At 40.6% G+C, this 22,926-nt stretch overlaps 1 protein-coding gene across 5 annotated transcripts in view; it reads left to right on the forward strand.

The window, feature by feature from the left end:
• Positions 1-22,926, forward strand: part of PATJ (PATJ crumbs cell polarity complex component) — a 364,334-nt gene that overhangs the window by 317,258 nt on the left and 24,150 nt on the right. For all 5 annotated transcript variants that reach the window (XM_045477622.1, XM_045477623.1, XM_045477626.1 and 2 more), the window contains 8 exons: positions 278-361; positions 6,146-6,339; positions 8,998-9,145; positions 10,251-10,337; positions 15,140-15,254; positions 16,309-16,346; positions 20,485-20,607; positions 21,344-21,448. In XM_045477622.1, coding sequence (XP_045333578.1) covers positions 278-361; positions 6,146-6,339; positions 8,998-9,145; positions 10,251-10,337; positions 15,140-15,254; positions 16,309-16,346; positions 20,485-20,607; positions 21,344-21,448 — 894 coding nt within the window. The remainder of the gene's footprint in view (positions 1-277; positions 362-6,145; positions 6,340-8,997; positions 9,146-10,250; positions 10,338-15,139; positions 15,255-16,308; positions 16,347-20,484; positions 20,608-21,343; positions 21,449-22,926) is intronic.

The raw sequence follows: 22,926 nt of genomic DNA on the forward strand, positions 1-22,926 counted from the left end.
CATAGCAGCAATGTACAGGTTAACAGTAAAACACAGGGGGGAAGTTTACCTTGAAATATTAGGCAAAGCCAGTTCTAAAGGAATGAAATAAGAAACTTAGGAAAAATTAATTATACCTTGGAATATATGGTAACTGTGTATTTTATTTACCTTCAGGTCCCATAAAATATGACACTATTAGCAAATGGCAATTTATGGGTCGCTGCCTATGGTTTGGTTGTTTGTGTAAGGAAGCATTTATGGTTGTCGAAAATTAATAAGAATTTGTTTTTTCTAGGATGCTATAGTTATACATGAAGTCTACGAAGAAGGAGCAGCGGCCAGAGACGGAAGACTTTGGGCTGGTGACCAGATATTAGAGGTATAAGACTATGAGTTTCATTTAATACTAGCAAATACAGTTCCCTTACTGACCTTGATCCACAAAGTATTTATTCACAGTCTTGTACTCCATTTTATCCTCACTTATCTCTCTCCCATTTAGCAAAAGATGTACCTTACTCTTTTTTCTTTCTTTAATGTACATTGAATAACTACAATCAGAATCATGGCAGATCATCAATCTAAATCTGTGAAAACTTTTTTAAATTAAAGCAAAGTACAACCTATAGTTCTATAATCTTAATATCAAATGAGAGTGCATAGTATTGCAACTTGACTTGTTTTGCCGCTTCACTAAACCTGTCTAAATTCTCCTAAAAACACAGACATATGCAAAAACATGGACAGCCGATGTTTTAAAGACTTCAGTGCTGTTTTAAGTATTGTTTTCTTACTCCTAATAAATCGTTAAGTAAAATGCTTTCTGCTTTTGTTTTCTAGTTGATGAAAATGTAGAATCTTCTCCCTTTAGGGAGAAATGAAATGTTTAGCTTGCCTCTTTCAAATGGGCTCTCAATTAGCAAAGGTGTTAAAGCCTTTTAAAAAATGCCAAAGCAGGCAGTGTCTGAACTAAGGAACGGATGAATGGCAGGTCAATGCCAGGCATTCTGGTAGGTGGAACGAAAAAGCTTTTTTGATGATGTGAGACCTTTAGGCAACATTTATTTCTTTCATTGGATGAATTTAATTGAATAGTTAACATTTTATGGTGGGCATGTGCATTTTTGCTTTGCAACTTTAATACAGCACATTATGAATGACATCATAGAATTTTATTTCCCCTTTGGTGGTTCAAGTTTGCCTCCCAAGATGAAACCACAGATATAATTAAGGGCAGAAAATATAGGCAAGAAAGAGTTAAAGGAGAGGCCGGGCTCGCTGCAAATTAAATTCAGGGTTTCTCTGCAGACCTTTACTGTGCTTCATCATTGGATTAGGACATATTCCCAGTACATTCATTAAGGTACAAGTGTATGAGGTTAGAAAAATAAGCGAGGCCTCTTTGGGATTTGGCTTGACTGCTTTTGCATATAACACCATTTTTTAGTGGTCAGGAGTTTCAAGGTTTTTTTTTTTTTCTCCCTAGGTTTTCTAATTAACTGGTGTTATCATAATTGGCTTTATAAGATGAATAGATTGAATATTCAAAAGAGTACAGATGCATACATGCCTAGATACATGATTTGTAAGCCCATGGATTATTCTATAATGGTCACTTGAAACTAAATCTAATCTGTGCAGCATTTTCTTGATTATGGTGATGGTTGCATAGGTATAAATCACATAAATTAGCAATATAAATTATATACTTTAAATATAGTTTATTTCATAACAGTTATACTTCAGTAAAAAAAAATCCCTTTTTAAAACTATTTGTATGGGATATCTCAGCTGTAGCTGTTCTCTTTCATATTCATGTACAAGTGAATACTCAGGATAGGTTAACATGAAGAAGGCAATTAAATGGAAGGAGAAATTGAAAACTCAAACCATTTCCTGGCATCCAACTGAATTATATTACCCAATATGGATGGATGGCCTAGACTCCTCATTAAAGATGACCAGGACATGGGGCACTTGGTGGCTCAGTCAGTTGAGCGTCCAACTTTGGCTCAGGTCATGATCTCACAGTTCGTGAGTTGGCCCACGTCGGGCTCTGTGCTGACAGCTCAGAACCTGGAGCCTGCTTCAGATTCTGTGACTCCCTCTCTCTGCCTCTTCCCTGCTCATGCTCTGTCTCTCTTTCTCTCTCAAAAATAAATAAACATTAAAGATGACCAGGATATAATATGACAGTGTGTGTCAACTAAAACAAACGTTGTTTTTTTATTGATCAGGAAATTTTACCCCATGCAGTATCTAGTCCACAAAAGCATGTCATGTGTTTAGTTAAGAAGTAGCTGTATGGGGGCACCTGGGTGGCTCAGTCAGTTAAGCAACCAACTTCGGCCCAAATCATGATCTCACAGTGTGTGGATTTGAGCCCTGCGTCGGACTCTACGCTGACAGCTAGGAGCCTGGAGCCTGCTTCGGATTCTGTGTATGTGTCTCTCTCTCTTCCCCTCCCCCGCTCACACTCTGTCTCTCTCCAAAATAAATAAACATTTAAAAAAAAAATTTTTTTTTAAAGAAGTAGCTGTTTGGTCAAGTAACATCATGTTTCCTTTGTAAGCAGCTTTAGACCCCACATTTGGACTTGTGCTAGTTGTGGTTGATGTGTACAGATGCATAATTAGGCATCATCAGCCTTTGGCCTGCAGGTTTGCCTTGAGAAAACAGGCCAGCTTTGGCAGTACATTTCAAGACCGTGAAACAAGATAACTGTGTATCAGCACTTTCCACACAATGGCCTTTCTACTTATGAGAGTCCTCTACATTGTCAGTGGCCTTTCATAATTTTAATTCTGTCCTCTTGTTAAAATCAGGACAAGCCATGGGCCGCCTGACTGGCTCAGTCAGAAGAAAATGCCACTCTTGATCTTGGAGCCGTGGGTGCGAGCCCCACATTGAGCGTAGAGATTACTTTTTTAGAAATTGGGACAAGCCAGATTTTGCTGACAAAGATCTAATCCAGCAATTTTTTAGCATGGCAAGATTTATGATTCTATAATTAGCATGAACTGTCTTCTTTCCGATTCTCCTTTTAGGCTCAGTCCCTCATCCTTCCCTAATTCTACGTCCATTATCTTCTTCTATTTTTGTGCAAGTGGGAACAGAAAGAGTAAAGGGCTAATGCCTGGTTTTCCCTGTGGAATAATGTAGTGAGAAAGTGCTGCCTGGTTTGGTTATTTTTTCCCTCGAAAGCAGTGACTTCCCCACTTCCTCGTCCTACCCAAGAGATGTGATACACTCCCCTTGATGACTGGGGCCTCCTATGGCTCTTTGTCTCAAGTAGGGAGCTCTGCAATTACCACCCCTACCCTTCTACAATCAATGCTCTAAATAATGCATATAGTGCTTCTGTAAGGCACTTAAGGTAATACATCACTCCACAATATTTGAGCTGCACAGCGATATTTCTCTTATGATTACTGGTGCATTTAGTGGTGCCTCTTGATAAGCAAAGGAGGAAATGAAAACTGTGAACTTGGAGCAGATGTCTTGGATTTGGGCAGTCATCTTCATGCTGGAATTTAGTATAAATTGCTTTTATTATATTAGTTTCATGACAGTGCTTTTTATGGAAAGTATAATTGCTAGGGCCTCTCACAAGCTATTTCAGAGGCTTAAGAGAACTCACCTGGAGTCCAGGGAAGTAACTATTTTGCATTTGAGTAACAGAAGTGGTCTGGTGTGCCATCTATTGGAATACAGGGAAATAATCACTTCGGACCACATTTTCTAGAGACATTGTTTTCCCCTTTGTCCTATGGATTTACCTCACAAACAATGAGAGTGCACTCATGGGCCTAAAGTAACAGTGAATGCTGGCACTGACTGAAAACAGCCCTGACAGGGGTTACTTCAGCTTCTTATAAAATCCCAACTTCTAACTTACATTGCACTTAACTGTGTGCCAGGTCCTGTGCCGAATGCCTTAGAAGGTTTATTTCACTTAATCCTCACAACACTAAATAGATATTATCTCCAATTCATAAATGACCCAGTTGAAGCTTAGCTTGACTAATATACATAAGGTTTCACAACGTAAGTTAAAATCCATGCTCAAACTGAAGGGCGTCTGTATCTAAAACCCATACTTAACCACTGTTTGGGTTGGGGTTTTTTTGTTTTTGTTTTTGTTTTCATTATTATTATTTTTTAAAGTAAGCTCTGTGCCCAGGGATTTGAACTCATGACCCTGAGATCAAGAGTCGCATGCTTGGGGGCACCTGACTGGCTCCGTCGGAGGAGCGTGCAAGTTTTGATCTCAGGGTCATGAGTTTGAGCCCCACATTGGGTGTAAAGACTATTTAAATAAATAAAACTTTAAGAAAAAAAGAATCGCATGCTCTGCCAACTAGAGCCAGCTAGGCACCCCTTAACCACTGGGTATAGTTAATGTAATTGAGAACACAAACACAAGATATACCAGAAAAGAAAAAGCATCATGAAAATTAGGCTTTTAAACATTTTTCTGGCTTATAGAATCAGCTTTAAATAATTGCTCAAAACCCACCTTCTCCAAGAAAGGCTCATTGCTCTCTTCTCCCTCTCTGTAACCAATCTTTATGCCACAAGTCACTAGTCTTTGGAATGTTAGAATTGGAAAAGCCTGAGACCAATCCCTTATTGTACAGATGAAGGAATGGAAGACCAGAGATAAGCTTGACTTGCCCAGGACACACAGGGATGGACTAGAACATGGAGTAGAACCAGCATCTTGAGGGAAGTCTTCTATTCTGCCACCCCACCCCCCACCCCACCGCCCACCCCATTACTGGCCATGACCCGTGCCTACTCTTCCCTTTGTGTCTTTTCCTAGCTATGACCTTGAGGGAGTGACCTATGACTCCCTTCCTTCGAGTCCTTGGCCATTCTTCCCCTCAATTTCTCCTTTTTGTTAAATCCACTAATCCATAACAGTACTTGACTTTCTCTGTGGCAGGGGATCCAATAACTCATTCTAAGAGTACATTGAGGGGTGCCTGGGTGGCTCAGTTGGTTAAGCAACTGACTTCAGCTCAGGTCATGATCTCACGGTTCGTGAGTTTGAGCCCCACGTCGGACTCTGTGCTGACAGCTCGGAGCCTGGAGCCTGCTTCACGTTCTGTGTCTCCCCCTGTCTCTACACCTCCCCTGCTCGCGCTCTGTTTCTCTCTGTCTCTCAAAAAATAAATAAATGTTAAAAAAAATTTTCTTTTTTTTTAAATAAGAGTATGTTGAGGCAGAAGGGTATAGAGACTAAGGGTGGGAAGATAGTCTGGGTTCAAACCGTGACTAGCTATATAACCTGGGTCAAGTCTCTTTAGCCCCTCTGTGACTTACTTTCATCATCTGTAAAATGGTAATGGTACCTATTTCAGAGAGTTAGTATAAGGATTAAATGAGTAAATATTTACAAAGGGCTAATACACAAGCACTACACAAACATTTATTAAGTAAAACACATGTAAGTCTGAAGAAATAAATAAGTAAACTGGCTGTATGATCTCCATTTAGCAGACAAGGAAACAGAGGCTTATTGAGGGCCCACAACTTGTCCAAATTCACGTGATTTACCGGAAGCAGAGCCATGGCTTTACTCAGTGCCGTTTCCAGTACAGTTTGCTTCTAACTTATGGTCCTATTTGTGCTCTCTCGGATCCAGGTTCAGAAGGGTGTACTTCAAGGGGGTTTTGACACTGTCAGAAATACTGGTCTCTCATTTTTTTTCAGGCTTATTCTAAAGTAGTTGTGATGTTTGCAATTAAGAGTGAGGACGTCAAATTCAATAAGCAAACTGAGTCCTAAAATGCTGACCAACACTAATGTTCATTTCCCTTTTGACCTCAATTACACGAGGCCGTTAGACCCTTCCACCCCTCCTGCTCCCTTTCACCCTCCTCCCTCCCCAACCATGTTGATTCCATAGTAGAGCTCACAGCTTTGCAAAACAGCATTACTGTGTGTACTAAGCACCCTCTATGCTTTTGGGGTAGGAGAGGATAAGGGCTACCTCCTTTATACATGAAGCAGCTACTACTGCCAATAGTTGCTACCTGCCTTGGGGACGGCTAGAAATTTCCAGAGGTTTGTCACTGGTTGGATTAAAGAGCTCCAGACAGAACCGGCATGGAGGTCTCTGCTGTCAGCAGCCCATCTCAGATGTCCATTGTTCCAGGTTAATGGGATTGACCTGAGGAGCGCCAGCCATGAAGAAGCCATCACAGCCCTGAGGCAGACCCCCCAGAAGGTGCGGCTGGTGGTGTATAGAGATGAGGCACACTACAGGGATGAGGAGAACTTGGAGATTTTCCCAGTGGATCTGCAGAAAAAGGCCGGCCGAGGACTGGGTCTGAGTATTGTTGGGAAACGGTAAGGAAATACTATGCAAGTTAGGACAGATTGGCCTTTCCCTTCAGAGCCCTAGGGAGCCTACAAACACTGAAAGGTAAAGTCTCATGTAAACTAACAGTATGGCTTCTAAATTCAACCTATCTATAAATATTAGAATGACATTGGTAATATCTCTGAGCAAGATCTTACCAAAAAAAAAAAAAAAAAATGTGTCATATGAAGATGGAACCTGAAGCCTAGTCAACTGAGACTATATTTGTTCCCATATAGAATAAGAAGAGACTTGGGACGCCTGGGTGGCTCAGTCGGTTAAGCGGCCGACTTCGGCTCAGGTCATGATCTCGCGGTCCGTGAGTTCGAGCCCCGCGTCGGGCTCTGTGCTGACAGTTCAGAGCCTGGAGCCTGTTTCAGATTCTGTGTCTCCCTCTCTCTGACCCTCCCCTGTTCATGCTCTGTCTCTCCCTGTCTCAAAAATAAAACGTTAAAAAAAAATTTTTTTAATAAATAAATAAATAAATAAATAAATAAGAGACTCAAAAGGGTTTTTATACTTTGGAGTCACTTAGATCTGAGGCTTTACCCAAGAAATAGCTAATATCAAGAGACAGGTTTATACAGAGTTGGGTTAAGAAAATTCCGGAGTGCCTGGGTGGCTCAGTCGGTTAAGCATCTGCCTTTGGCTCAGGTCATGATCTCATAGTTCGTGGGTTCAAACCCCACATCGGGCTTTACACTGACAGTGTAGAGCCTGCTTGGGATTCTCTCTCCCTCCCTCTCTCTGCCTCTCCCCTGCTTGTGCTCTCTCTCAGTGAATAAATAAACTTAAAACATTTTTAAAAAGAGAAAGAAAATTCCTCTGCCATGAGTACCATGTTAATCTTATGCTGTTAACTACATCTAGCTGGTGAGTTTCAAAAACTAGCTGAATAAGTGTAGTTGAGAGACAAATTCTTTATGACAGTAGTTTTCATTAAGAAAGATGTCCCCAAAAGGTAACTTGCACCAAAAATGTAGGTAGATCCTGGTGGCTAGGCTTTTCATTTGAAGTCTGTGTCGCTTACCCATATGATAGGCATTATAGAATAATATCAGTAGATTAGAGAAGTAAGTCATATCTTGCAACTGCAATTCCAGCTTCCATGGTTTACTGGTTTTAGTTATTTGGTGTGTTTCTATTCCAACAGGGCTGCAAGATTGTCAGGTGACGCCCCAATATGGCCTTAAATGGTTATCAACCATCATCTTAGGGAGCATTGAAATGGTTTTACATATATTACATCCTTTGCCTTCAAAGACTTCTGACGGCTAGCCCAGTGTTTTTTTCCAGCAGTCCAAGCTGTTATTAAAATATTAGAGAGTTTTTGAGAGCACTGATTTTGTGCCAGGTACTGTGCTGTCCTGATCTCATTCTTCAGCACTGTTAAATCGTCACTCAGAAAATGCATTACAAATCAAAAAAGTTGAGACTCATATTTCTAAACAAACTCCCTGCATACCTGGTGCAGAGCAGCTGACAGAGCCCATGTTGAAGTTTGCTTACCTGTGACACATGCATATGCCTGGCGAGATTCCACAGAGAGTAATGGTTTTTACTTTATTGCCTCATAGTGGATTGATAAAACCATCTTCGTACAACACTAGTATTTCAGATTGGGTTTGTAAGGAACATTCACGTTCCTTAGCCCAAAATGTTCCATTGTAAAGGATCAGGTGTATACACTTTCACAATGCACAGTTCTTTGACTTAGCAATTCCACAACTAGAAATGTATCCTAACAGTATTCTTGTAGATATGTTCCCCATTGCACATTGTTTGCGACAGCTAGTGACTGACAATAACCTCTATATTTTATCTATGTATTTTACTCATCATGAAAGTAAAGAACCTCTGTAGAATCGAATACAGCCTTAAAAAACAATGAGGAAGCCCCAGGTGCTTTCTCCACTTTTTAACCTCTTGAATTTGAGACATACAAATTTATTTACTCCTCAAATAAATAATTATAATTAAAACCTTAGTAACAACAGGAAAAGGAAGAGTGATAAAACTAGAAATTGATCAGATACTAGTAAGTGAGCTAATCTATAAGGAAATAACTTTCACATTTTAAGAGTACTTAATCTATAAGGAAATAACTTGTACATTTTAAGGGGCGCCTGGGTGACTCAGTCAGTTAAACGTCCAACTTCGGCTAAGGTCATGTCCTCGTTGTCCGTGAGTTCATGCCCCGCGTTGGGCTCTGGGCTGACAGTGTGGAGCCTGGAGCCTGCAGCCTGCTTCATATTCTATATCTCCCTCTCTCTCTGCTCCTCCCCTTCTTGCTCTCTCTCTCTAAGAAGTAAACATTAAAAAAATTTTTTTTGAGAGTACTATGCTTTTTAAAGTGAATTTCCATTTCATTTCATTAAGATTATCCTCTTGCAGAAATAATGCCCTTGGGCCAATAAAAATGAATTTTACAGTAGGCAGCACAAATAGGTATAAACTATTTAAAAGGCAAGCACTCTGAGGTTTATCATTTGGGAAGTTAGTGGATATAATTGGATGAGTCAGCTTTGTAGGACCATTCTTCCAAGCGTTAGGATTTAGTGAAACTGTGTAGAATGTCAGTAATCTCAGATTTACTAAAGAAATACTAAATTGTGCCATTACCCACTGCTCTATGGTATTCACAGAAATGGAAGTGGAGTGTTTATTTCTGACATCGTGAAAGGTGGAGCTGCAGACCTTGATAGGAGATTGATTCAGGGAGATCAGATCTTATCTGTGAATGGGGAGGACATGAGAAATGCCTCACAGGAGACGGTGGCCACTGTCCTCAAGGTGAGTCCCCAGGCTGCTTTTTGCCTGGCTGGTGTAACTAAAGTCCGGGGACTGGGGCGGGGGACAGTTCTAAACTGGCTTGGTTATAAAATGGGTTAGACTTTCTGCTAATTCGAGTTTTAACTAGAGATCTAAACTCTGATTACTTTAACCCATCATAAACAGCTTTACAAGAAAGCTGCTATAATGACTAACAGGATTGAGGAGTAACCTCTTTGGGGATTTCTAAGCTAGTTTTTATACCTGTGAGAATCCAAGTATCCACAATTATCCTCAAGTGCATTAAATGGTATAAGTTCTCCTGGAATCACAAAATTCCTCCTTCTCTCTCTAACGCTGTATTGTTGTGAATTTACCCAATCTAGCTTTTACTGCTTGAGGGACCACTAAAGATTATCTAGACCAAGTCCTCTGATTCACAGAGGAAGTTTGAAAAAGTAGAGCAGCACGCCCAAGATGACAAGGGTCTGCTTGAGTGGTTTTCTCACCACGAGAGCTATTCCTCACTGACGTCATAGGGAGGCAAAGGTTCAGAATTCCTTCCCTTCCAAGTGTCTCCGCAACATGGACCCTACCTCCTTTGGAGGAAACGGATTAATAAAAGTTCCTGTAACTTTGCATTCAATTATAACCAGCTTCGTCTTATGCTGTTTCACAAATAGCTGTGGAAGCTTTTGCAAAGACAAAAGAATTCTGTTTATTGCAAGATCCTGATTTTCTAGTGTAGTCAACTCTCGGTTGTGACTTAGGAGAGAAGTTATTTGTAGATTATCTCCATGTCTGATTTCTCGGTCTTCCTTTCACCCACTTTTCCTTAATTATGTCACTGCTCGTGAATACTTTCATCAGAAGGGAAAAGGAAAAGAGGTGAATTGAAATGTAATCCTTTTACCATGTTTTAAAAAGTCATGAAGTCATGACGTGAATACCGCTGAGTTGGTGAATTTCTGTTGTTTTGTGTGATTTTTTGAGGACTGAATTTCCTTTTTGCCTGTTGCTTTTGTCACCCATTTACAATTGTTGGCTGCAGAGATGAGCGGAGGCCCTGCCATGATAATTTTAGAGTATAAATGCTGGTTTTCACCTCTTTTCTTGTCTTTCCAAGTGTGCACAGGGGCTGGTGCAGCTAGAGATTGGAAGACTCCGTGCTGGTTCCTGGACCTCCTCAAGGAAGACGTCACAGAACAGTCAGGTTGTTGATGGCTTCCCATCACACTGACTCACCTGTCCCCACTGAGAGAAAGTCCCCATTTCATAAGTGGTTGTTTGGAAATAATGTATAATATACAGCATATTCACAATACCAAGTTCAGTGCATTTTAATGTGTTTGAAATAAAAATGAAAGGTGGGATGGAAATTCATTAATCCCTAGATTTTTCTCTCCTTTATTGCCTGCCAGTGTTTTCTTAGAACTACTTTTGTTGTCCACTATTAGCTCTGTATTGCCTATGCATGCATGTACACAGCTGTGTTTATTTAAAAAAAAAAAGAAAGAAGCAACATCTGGTGGCAATTTGACCCTCATTAGCACAACATTGTTCTATTCGTTCAATTAAATATTGCTATAAAGTTAACTTGTGAATAGCCACTCACACATGCTGAGGGCAATTAATGGTATATTCCTAAGAGAGTGAAGTGTGGGGGGTTATCCTATGAGAGGGAGGCCTTAGTGGGTGACATTTTGTAGGTTAGCAAACATCTTATGTTTATTTGCAAGGCTGATGTAAGTGCCACTTTTTTTTTTTAACAAAGTATATTTCAAAGTTTTGGGGTTTTTTATTTTGTTTTAATTATAATGGCTGAAAAATCAAGATGGTAGACTATATGTTTAGTCCCATTTGGTACATAATGAAACTGTAGAAACCTGCCTGTGACCTCCATTCCCCTTTGTGGGTTATAGATGGGCCTTTGTTTTCAGGTTAAAAGCATGAGTTTTGGTCCTCTCCCTGGTTGCCATAGGCTTAAAGCCTCTCCAAGGCCTTTGTTCAGAAGTCGTTCTGAGTTTGTGGTTTGCATACAGGAATGCTTCTGGAATGCTACGAACTGCCTCTTTTGCTTCATTGGTATTAGAAAATAGGTGAAAAAAAATACCATTGTTCGGATAGGATCACAGACTAGGTATCTTGTCTTAGAGAATCTTGAAAGCAGTGAAACCCAATAAACATCATGTTAAGTTTAGAATATTTTATCTCTTTCATTTCTGGTCTACACAATGAGCAGCAAATATCATGTGTACTAAGACACAGCGCTGCCATGGGACTCCAGGAGTAAATGGTTGGTAATGATTCTAACCAGACTTGTATCAACAGTGGGAACCTCAGATGCAAAATAGTTGTCTCAGCTTCTTCCTTAGTGGAAGATTCACTTGTTGAGTGATTTCACTAATGGCTAATTTCACTAACCTACCAGGAGGTTAGATTATCCCTGAACAATCCTAGGGATAAAATTTTTCCTCTTTGGGGAATATGGGAAGGTGCCACAAAGGAGGCCCCTTTGGGTCTCACTGCAAAAGGAGTTTGATAGGTTGAAGAGGGAGAAGGCATCCCAGACAGATGGACTAGCATATACAAAAGCACAAAGGGATACAAAGGATTCCAGTGTTTTAAGAAAAGTTTGAATTGAAGGACGAGGTAGTAAGTAGAACTAGATTTCTGCCCTTGAGGAACATGTATAATAAGAATATCTTGGGTGATTAATAAAGTTCATACTCAGGTTAAATGCAGAGCTAACAAATTTAGAAGGTCTATTATTAAATGTCAATAAAACCATCATCACCATTTATCTGATATATAAATGTGAGCTGTTCTATTTTGTAAACCTGAGACAAAGTATCAAAGTGCCTTACCTTACACAGAATTTTTACTTCAGGGGGTAGAAGTCTGACTCAGTTTTAAGAAAAACAGTAAATATGTTGTATCCTTACTTTGTCCTTAAAATTTGGCTGAGATTATATGAGAGGCAGCAGTCATATGTGACTAATTGAAAGAAGGCTTATAGCTGGCTGTGGAAAAGATATGTTCTCCATGATCGTGAATTGAAGACCAGCCCATGACCCAGGTGGAGAAAAAAAAGGACCCTATTCCCAAACCTATTTAAAAGCAGTCAGGACCCCCTAGGGGCACAGATTTCTTTCTGGGCAATTACAAGATGGGGAGATAAATGTCTTCTTTTGAAAGCCAAGGAGAATTATAATTCACTGACTTGGCCTAGAGAAAGTAGGTTCATTAAGAGAGATCTTCTATCTTTGGAGGCTACCAAGCCTCTTTTATTTATTTACTTTCTTTATTTTAAGAATAGTATAGAAATTAGCTGTGAGATAGCTCAGAGGAAATAAGACTTGATTAATAATCCATAATTCACGAGTCATTTTTTTAATGTTTATTTTTGAGAGAGCGTGAATGGGAGAGGGGCAGAGAGAGAGAGAGAATACCAAGCAGGCTCCATGCCACCAGCACAGAGTCCAACACGGGGCCCATTCTCACAAACTGTGAGATCATGACCTAAGCCAAAATCAAGAGTCAGATGCTCAACGGACTGGGCTACCCAGGCGCCCAAGCTCCTTCTTTTAAAATAATGTCTTTCCCCAGCAACCAGAAGAGAGTATCTTTATAGTGCAAACTGTGTAATGGAAAAACACTTGAGAAATCTTTTCCTCAGGTAACTGAGGGAATACTGCCAGGCACAGTTCATATTTATAAAGGCCTTGGCAAACACATTGCTCTAAGATTTTTTAGGCAGAAGTTATAATATTCTGTACTTCCTTAATTCTGAGTATTATAGCACTATTGATTTAAATCCTTTCAGGAAAGGGGCGCCTGGGTGGCGCAGTCGGTTAAGTGTCCGACTTCAGCCAGGTCACGATCTCGCGGTCCGTGAGTTCGAGCCCCGCGTCGGGCTCTGGGCTGATGGCTCAGAGCCTGGAGCCTGTTTCCGATTCTGTGTCTCCCTCTCTCTCTGCCCCTCCCCCGTTCATGCTCTCTCTCTGTCCCAAAAATAAATAAACGTTGAAAAAAAAAAAAAAAAATTTTTAAATCCTTTCAGGAAAAATATAAAAACACTCCTCTAAATATACATTTCCATTGTGAAGTGTATTGATGTCTATAACTTACTTTGAAATGAATTTTTAAAAATTGATGAATAGGGGTGCCTGGGTAGATCAGTTGGTTGAGCATCTGACTTTTGATTTTGGCTTAGGTCATGATTTCAGGGTGTGAGATCAAGCCCTGCCTTGGGCTCCGTGCTGAGTATGGGGCCTGCTTAAGATTCTCTCTCTCTCTCTCTCTCTCTCTCTCTCTCTCTCTCTCTCTGCCTCTCTCCCCCACTGATACTCTGTCTCTCTAAATAAATAAAAATACACTTTAAAAAATTAAATTGGAGCCTGTGGGTAGCTCAGTCAGTTAAGTTACTGCTCAGGTCATGATCTCACGATTAGTGAGTTTGAGCCCCAAATCGGGCCCCATGCTGGCAATGTGAGCCTGCTTTGAAAATAATTTTCAAAGTTGATGAACAGATAATGGATGTGTGATAAAGAAAATACAGCAAAATATTGATTGTGGAATCTAAGTGGCATGCATATGAATGTCTACTGTATAATTCACCTTTTCTGTATTTTTTTTAAGTTTATTTTGAGAGAGAACATGTGCACACGTGCACGCATGAGTGGGGGAGGGGCAGAGAGGGAGAATCCCAAGCAGGCTTCCCCCGACAAGGGGCTCAATCTCACAGTTGTGAGATCATGACCTGAGCTGAAATCCAGAGTAGGACACATAACCAACTGAGCCACCCAGATGCCCTTGTAAATTTTCATATTTAAAGAATGTTAAAATGTTAAACAACTTGCATGATGGAACTAGGGAAATGGATCAAATTATAATTTATCATAATTTTGAGGCATAACCTTGAAAATTTGGTAGAAAACCTTCTGTACTCTTGGTTGCATTATTTTCTTTTTACTTTTTTCTTTGGTTATATTATTTTCTGCAAGGGTCCTCCACAGTGTACATGACTCTCTTTGAGTAGCCACTAACCATGTGTTACAATACATTGTAGACCTCAAATATTTATTTAAATGAATAAAAGGAGGGGCGCCTGGGTGGCGCAGTCGGTTAAGCATCCGACTTCAGCCAGGTCACGATCTCGCAGTCCATGAGTTCGAGCCCCGCGTCAGGCTCTGGGCTGATGGCTCAGAGCCTGGAGGCTGTTTCCGATTCTGTGTCTCCCTCTCTCTCTGCCCCTCCCCCGTTCATGCTCTGTCTCTCTCTGTCCCAAAAATAAATAAACGTTGAAAAAAAAAAAATTAAATGAATAAAAGGACAGTAATGGAAGTATAACAGATTGGGCTGGATTACTACTGACTCCAGGAAAATATTTGAGAAAAAAATTTAACCCATTCATAAAACAACATATCTCCTTGATATTTGCTGCTTTCTCCTTCAACTGAGGAGAAAATGTCTGTTAAGATTTTATTATAGTTGTTTTATATAAACATGTATACATGATTATATGATTATATAGCTAGCATCATATATATATGTTTATATATAATCTTACATATATGTGATGCTATATAATCATATATATAAACACTATGTAACAGCCTAGGAAAATGTTTCTGATTTCATGTGGAGCAAGAAAAGCTTAAATTATCACAAGTTTTCAGGGCAAATGGGTGGCTCATGCTCTCTCTCTCTCTCTCTCTCTCTCTCTCTCTCTCAAAATAAATAAACTTTTAACAATTATTACACGTTTCCTATCCTGACGATTGAAACCATACGTAAAAGCACAAATGAAAGGGGAACACAATGGAAAAACGTCAGATGAAATTGGGTTGTGTGGTAAGAGGATGCTTAGGGCTAACTTCTGTTTTCCCTTTTAGCCTCTCTAGAATTTTCTATGATATGGTTATGGTTACTTCAGTAATTAAAGTACTAAGTCTGAATTTTTAAGAGCAAGCCCGTGTCTCCACGCAGCTGACTGCCGGCTTTTCTTTCCAGGGCAGCCAACAGAGTGCACAGAACAGCTTCCACCCCGCCCTCGCTCCTGTCATCGCCAGCCTGCAAAGCCTGGTCGGCACAAAAAGAGCTACAGACCCTTCCCCCAAAAGTTCAGGTATTACTTGGACACACCTCGAGGAAAGACATCCCACTGCCCAACTTTTTTAATATTAATATTTTTTAAAAAACAATCTCTTTGGGGCACCCGGGTGGCTTAGTCAGCTGGGCGGCCGACTTCGGCTCAGGTCATGATCTCATGGTTCATGGGTTCGAGCCCTGCGTCGGGCTCTGTGCTGACGGCTCGGAGCCTGGAGCCTGCTTCAGAATCTGTGACTTTCCCTCTCTCTCTCTGTCCCCTTCCCAGCTCATGCTCTGTCTCTCAAAAAATAAATAAATGTTTAAAAAAAAAAATTTTTTTTTTGAACAATCTCTTCACCTTCCTTCAGTTAAGATACTAAGTTTAAATCTTTGAACGTGTGCACATAAGCCCCAGCCTTTATGAAAAGCCCGTTCTAAAGAAAGTAAACCCATAGAGATTCATTTTGGGAATTTTGCCTTAAATTTTACACAAATCACGTGGTAGGAAAGCGGAAATCTAAAGTGCTTCATAAAGTGGGGGGCCTGGCTGGCTCAGTCGGAGGAGCACGCGACTCTTGATCTCGGGGTTGTGAGTTCAAATCCCACATCGGGTGTAGGCACTTCATAAAGTAAAACCATTTCCAAAGAGAAAAATTTGAAATTACAAGTCACTTGAGGAAAGTTACACATGCATATGCCATTGCAAGTGGAGCAGAGCAGGGCGTCTTTTTAAGTCTTTCCTTGAGTAGAGGGTTATCTTTGATTAAGGCAGAAAAATGTACAGTAAAACACTAATAGCTCACCCACCTCAAGCCGTTTAATCACCATATTCCAGGCAGCTGCTGGTACAGCCCATCAGCCTTTGTCAGACCAAATGATGATGACCACATCCATGTCAAACAGAGGGCTTCTTCAAAGTAGCCCCTAATCAATAGTTGCCAGTTTGGATTTGGGGAAAGTATGTCATGCCATTAGCTCCAGTATTCTCTCTTGAAAGGCCTAGAAAATGATACCATTTTTATGGGATAATATGAAATACTATGTTGTCTCTTAATTTTAAAAAGTTAATTGTGTTGCTTTTTTATTTATAGGCACAGACACAGGACCAAGGACCGTTGAAATAATCAGGGTAAGTCAATTTTGCTATTTTTCTGATCTTTGTTGATTTGCATAAAATGTATATTTTCTCCTTATTATATAATTTGTTGGATTGTTACTGTCCTCTTTTAAGTTTCACTGAAGTAATCAAATGGTCTATCTTTCATAAATAGAAAAATCAGTAAAGCCGCATCATTCACAGACCACTGTGAATCTTTGGGTACATCCCATCCACTATGTTTTGTGCATGTGTTTAAGTTTTACAAAACAACAACAACAACAACAAAATGGTATCATATGGATATACTCTTGAGGCTTATCTTTTTCACTTTTATATTTTGAGAGAGAGAAAGCCAGCAGGGGAGGGGCAGAGAGAGAATTTTAAGCAGGCTCCACAACCAGCATGGAGCCCAGTGCAGAGCTCAGTCCCACCACTGTGAGACCATGACCTGAGCTGAAATCAAGAGTTGGATGTTCAACCGACACCCCAGGCACCCCATTGTCTTTTTCACTTTAAAGCATGAACTTTTAGTCATGCTCGTATTTGTTGACAGCATACAGCACGATTTCTATTGGTTGTATAGTATCCTATCATATGATGTGCTATAATTTTTTTAATCAGCTTCCTCCTACTAAACAATTAGCACATTTCTCAACTTTTGCTCTTTTATAACAACATCTTTGTATTTCTTTTTTGTCCATATCATGAGTGATTTCTTCAGGATTTGTTCCTAAAATGAAATTGGTTTTTGTTTGTTTACAAAAAAAAATTTTTTTTTAATCTTTAAGTAATCTCTAACTCAGTGTGGGCTTTGAACTTACAACCCCAAGATCAAGGGTCACGGGCTCTATAGATTGGGCTACCCAAGTACCTCTAGAAATGAAATTGTTGAGTCAAGAGCCACACTTGTTATTTAAAGGCTTCTATACATGTTACTAAATTCCCTTCCCCAAAAGATTGTATAATATGTATTTCATAAAATTGTCATATCCTGATGTTCAAACTCCTGTGTGATATCCAGAATATTGGAAAGTACTTTCACTTTGATCACTTTTAAACATTAAAGTCCAACTCTTGATTTTGACTCAGGTCATGATCTCATGGTAGTGAGATCAAGCCTCACACTGGGCTCGCACTGGGCATAAGGCTGCTTAGGATTCTCCCTCTCTTTCTCTCTCTCTGGCCCTCCCTGCTCGCATGCACATTCCCTCTATCTCTCTCTCTAAACATTACATTTAGGATTCAAGAAGTATGATCTTGCTATAACCATGGTTCAACTGCAGTGAAGAGATATCCAGCATAGCTTAGCTCTCTGGAATCAAACATAGCTGTGTTTGAAGGCATTCTACCGTTTATTAGCTCTATAACCTTTGGCAAATTACTGACTTCAGGTTTTCTTATCTGTAAACTGGGGATGATAACACCTCACAAAGTAAATCTTGTGTGGATTAAATGCGGTAATGCAAATGGTGTGCCTGGCATTGTACCTAGTGCATCATAAATGTCCAGGAAGTGACATCCGTTATTAGTGATTACAACTTTAGCTAAATCTGTTTTATTTGTTCCTAGTGTCTTTCCACCAGAGTGGCAACTCAGATGTTCCTATGGGACATAGGGACATATGGACATAACTTTCCTATGGGAAAGTTAAATCTACCAACATATACATAATTATGGACAAATTAAGGAAGCATTATGATAGATTCGAACAAAGCCAAGTTATTCCATAAATTTCTCCTCATTCCAAGATTTATAAAATATCATTTTATGTTTCCTTAGTTGTTTCAGCCAGTTGTTTTTTTTTACAGGCTTTTATAAAACAGCCTGCTCCTACCAACTGTATTCTCCCACAAATGGTCCAAGCAGAAACTTTGCGATGAAATGCATCTTGCCATTTTGCATGCAGGGCTTTACTATTGATGCATTCAGGAAATAAAAGCTAGACACAAACGTGCTGGAAAACAGGGTATAAATTACCTGTGACTAGAGAGGTCAGCATCACCATTCTTCTTTTATAGACATGATGTGGCAGCATTCGTAGTGTTATTAATAATAAAGAATGAGTCCTCACACTTATGTGACGTGAGTTTTTTTGTTTTTTGTTTTCTTAAGTTTATTTAGAGAGGGAAAGAGAGAGCACATGCAGGGGAGCGGCAGAGAGAGAAACACAGCATGGTCTGTGTTGTCAGCACAGAGCCCAACATGGGGCTGGATCTCATGAACCAGATGATCATGACCTGAGCCGAGATCAAGAGTCTGACACGTACAGGACTGAGCCACCCAGGTGCCCCCGTGACATGAGTTTTTAAAGTTCTTTCAGGGGCACCTGGGTGGCTTCGTCAGGTAAGCGTTGGACTCTTGATCTCGACTCAGGTCATGATCTCAAAGTTCATGAAAATGAGCCCTACATCAAATCGGGCTTTGCACTGACAGTGTAGAGCTGGCCTGAGATTCTTTCTCTCTCTCACTCTCACTCTCTGCCCTTCCCCCACTCACATGGCTGCTCGTGCATGCACTCTCTCTCAAAATTAAAAAAAAAAAAAATTTAAATAAAGTTCTTTCATACATGGTTTTTCTTGTTGTTCTTTTCCCTTTTTCCAACTTTATGAGGTAAAATTGAAGCTCACTAAGTGGTATATATTTTTAAATGATCGATTAAAACTGTAGAAACCCTGCTACCATATAGGTCCCTTTTCCACAACCATACCACTAACATTTATGCCATAGATGTCATATGTTTACATTTAGATGAATTGAGAACCCCACCAAACAATGTTATAATTTTTACTTTCAACTGTTCTACATATTTTAAAGCCCTTAAAAAAATTGGTCTCATAGAAAATGGTTCTTTGCAGACTGAGTAATTTAGGATTTTACCCTGGATCTCATGAACGTTATGCTGTATAGACTCTGAAGAGTGTTGATATTTATGCTTTAGCAGACGATCAACCCATTCCAGCTCAGAATGTGAGTGATGGTTGACATCCCAGTTCGGTTCCGTGTCGGTCTGTCCTGCACGTGTGAAGCTTAGAATGGAGCCTGAGAAGTCTGTGTGATCCCTCTTATTGGATTAGATCCCTCTCTCAGGCTCTCTCTACTCTAGTTTTCTTCCCTTATTCTCCAGCCACCAGGCGCTCCCTTGCCTGGTTTCTCTGGCTCTGGTGGCCAGAAGAGGTAAAATGGGGCAAGATAGGTGTTAATATCAGAGAGAGTGACTCCACCTTTACAGCTCCTTGACTGGGGCTCGCCCTCAGGACCAAGCTGCCAGGAAAACAGCTGAGAAATCCACCCCTTATGTTTTTTCTCCAAGTTTTGGCCCTCCACCACAATTTGTTTGAGTTTCTTTACTTTTCAGAAACCTCAGGTAGTTGTTTCTGTGTTTGATAGAGTTGTTCACTGTAATGAGTCAGCAGGAGAGGGATGCCACGGCCATGCAACGCGACCAGGCTGACACTGGAACTCATCATTCATTCTTTGAGTGATTTTTAAAATAGTAACCCTGTGCAGCAATATGGGGAAGGCCTGGAATGCAGCCAGGATCCCTTCACCGGGGTCCGCATGAACCAGGCTGCCTCACCCAGTGATCCTAGTGAACACTTTCAGTCACATCTTACTTCTCTCCGCAAACTCGGCTATCCCTGCAGCGGGTGTCCTCTCAGATCCTTTATTGTGATGCAGCCGTGCGGCTCTTTGAGAGCCAAGTGTGTTTGTTCACACCCAGAAGAGCATGATATGTGTGGCAGTTTAATCATAAACACCATATGAGATCATACTTGCCAAGTCTGCATCAAAATTGGCCACTAAACTGAGCAGTAACATAGGGTTGTTTTGTATTTTTTTGTTGTTTGTGTTCTTACCGTTGCCTTTTACCGAGCCTTTTCTGTAGGCCAAGACTGCACTATATCATCTCATGTAATCCTCAAACCAACATATAAAGACAGAAGCTCTAAGAGCTTAAGGAACTGCATTGAGATCCCTCCCCCCAAGCTAAGTAAGTGCTAGAACTGAAACACAGGTGTTTCGGACTCCAAAGGCACTGCGTTTAACTCCTGTGTTTCCCTGGCTTCCTGCAACATGGACGGATTTTGTGCAACAGCTATCTGGGGGCAACCAGGTTGTGGGGTTTTCTTATTAAATATAGGAACATGGTGTTGTCCTTCTTTTTTAGGAGCTCAGCGATGCCCTTGGAATCAGTATTGCTGGAGGAAAAGGAAGTCCCTTAGGAGATATCCCAATATTTATTGCCATGATTCAGGCCAGTGGTGTGGCTGCACGTACACAGAAGCTTAAGGTAAACAAAAGGGGAATGGTGAAGTGCTAACAGCATGTGGTAGGAGACGAAGGTGCAGCCATGGGCACTTTGTTTAAAGTTGGAATTCCAACAGAGACCCACACGGAGGGCAAAATGCATTGGAGAAAGTTTACACCTAAAATTCATTAAGCCCCTGGGCATATAAAAATATTATTGTTCGTATCAAAGCTTCTTGATGAAAGAAGAAATTGCAGCCCTTTTTCAGAGCCTCCGATACCATTTTTAGCACTCCATTCCACCCAAAATTAATTTTCCCCCGAGAGATATTTGACCTGAGAATCGTCCTTCAACCAGAATTAATGCTCTTATGTTCCCCCCCCCCCCCCGCCCATTGCCCCTCCATCTTAACTTAGGTAGAAAAATAAAGGAGAAAATATCTGGCCTCCTCATTAGAGCTTTACTGAACAGTTAATTTGTACACCCCACTATTACTGGTGAGTGGACGTATACAACACCACCATTGCCAAAATACAAAAGTGGCCTGCCGTGCCTTTTCAGGATCAAATCTGGCCCCCTTCTTGTTTCTCTGATTGGTCTGTATTTGGAGAAAGCCATAAAAATTCCTCATGTTTCTGGAACATGCATACACAGTAGAAACATGGAACCTTCACAATAGCCACAAATGGGAAATATGACTTACAAAGAATTTTAAGCAATCTTCTCAAATTTAATTTTTCCTAATGATAGTGATTTTCTTCCACTTTTGTACTTCCAGGTTGGAGATCGGATTGTCAGCATTAATGGGCAACCTTTGGATGGGCTGTCTCACGCGGATGTGGTTAATCTGCTGAAGAACGCCTACGGGCGCATTATCCTGCAGGTATTGCGATCAATGGAGCACGCAGCTGCACGAGGCAGATAAGTGGCGTGCAAAAAAAGATTGAGCGTCACTGGCAGTAGGCATCACCGCCCAGCAGGGTGCTTGCTGATGTGAATTATGAAGGTTGAGAGCAAGAAATTATTATTTTTATTCAGAAATTCTTTAATGCCACCCATACAGGCAGTGAGCATGATTATATGAAAGCATAACAAGGGGAGAAAAATTACTCTTTGCTTCACATGATAAATCAACAAGGCTTTTAGCTTCCAGCGTTCTTTTGTAAATCAAAGTTTGTGAGGAATGGGAAATGATTTCTTTTCTTATGCCCAAAAACTGTTACCCAACTGCCCAAGCACTGTTTCCTCCACTCCTTTTTTAAAGGAAAGAAAAAATACAATGCTCTTTTTCCCTTAGCATAAATGATTGCCAACACGGTTAAATTCCCACTGTATGGTTGTCATCAGCTAAGGCAGACAATTATTTATCAACTGTGGTCCCCCAGAGTCCCGTCCAGATGCACAAAGAAATATACCAGGAAGTAAGAAAGAGGTATGCTGTTAATTACCTCTCCTATTTCAGCACCTCACATGTCTCTGAGATTGATATGGTGCACTGAGACGCAGGATACTGCAGTGAGTTTTGCTAATGAGTTTCCCCCAAAACGTATGATTAAAATCACCACACTTCTGCAGGTAGTAGTAAACGGTTTACAGGTAAAAAGAATAAAACCCACCATTTAGGACCTTAGAGAGAGGGCTAGCCAGCCCCTCAGATCATTCTAGCCTTAAAATAATAATTTCAAGGGGTGCCTGGCTGGCTCAGTCGATTAAGCATCAGACTTCAGCTCAGGTCATGATCTCACAGTTCATGGGTTCAAGCCCCGCGTTGGGCTCTGTGCTGACAGCTCAGAGCCTGGAGCCTGCTTTCAATTCTGTGACTTCCTCTCTCTGTGTCCCTCCCCCACTTGCTCACTCTCTCTCTCTCTCAAAAATAAACATTAAAAAAAATTTTTTTTTTTTAATAATTTCAGGGGCTCCTGGCTGGAGTCAGTAGAGCAGGCAACTCTTGATCTCCGGGTTGTAAGTTCGGGCCCCACATTGGGTGTAGAGATTACTTAAAAATAAAATCTTTAAAATAATAACAATTATTGTTGTTTCAAACTGGAAAGCCATTATACTGAGGAGAACAAATTTGTGGTGCTTAACTCTCCCATCTCAGTGGTCTAAATCCAAAGAGCCAAAAAAGATGTTACAAAAGTAAATGAGCTGCAGCATGTATGCAGGGGATCATCAAAATACTGTCAGTAGGGGTGCTTGGGTGGCTCAATCAGCTAAGCATCCAACTCTTCATATTGGCTCAGATCACGATCTCATGGTTCATGAGTTTGAGCCCCACGTCGGGCTCTGCGCTGACAGTGCAGAACCCACTTGGGATTCTCTCTCCCTGCCCCTACATGCTTGTGTTCCCCCCCCTCTCTC

The sequence above is a fragment of the Leopardus geoffroyi genome, chromosome C1, assembly GCF_018350155.1.
Source record: "Leopardus geoffroyi isolate Oge1 chromosome C1, O.geoffroyi_Oge1_pat1.0, whole genome shotgun sequence".
Classification (NCBI taxonomy): domain Eukaryota; kingdom Metazoa; phylum Chordata; class Mammalia; order Carnivora; family Felidae; genus Leopardus; species Leopardus geoffroyi.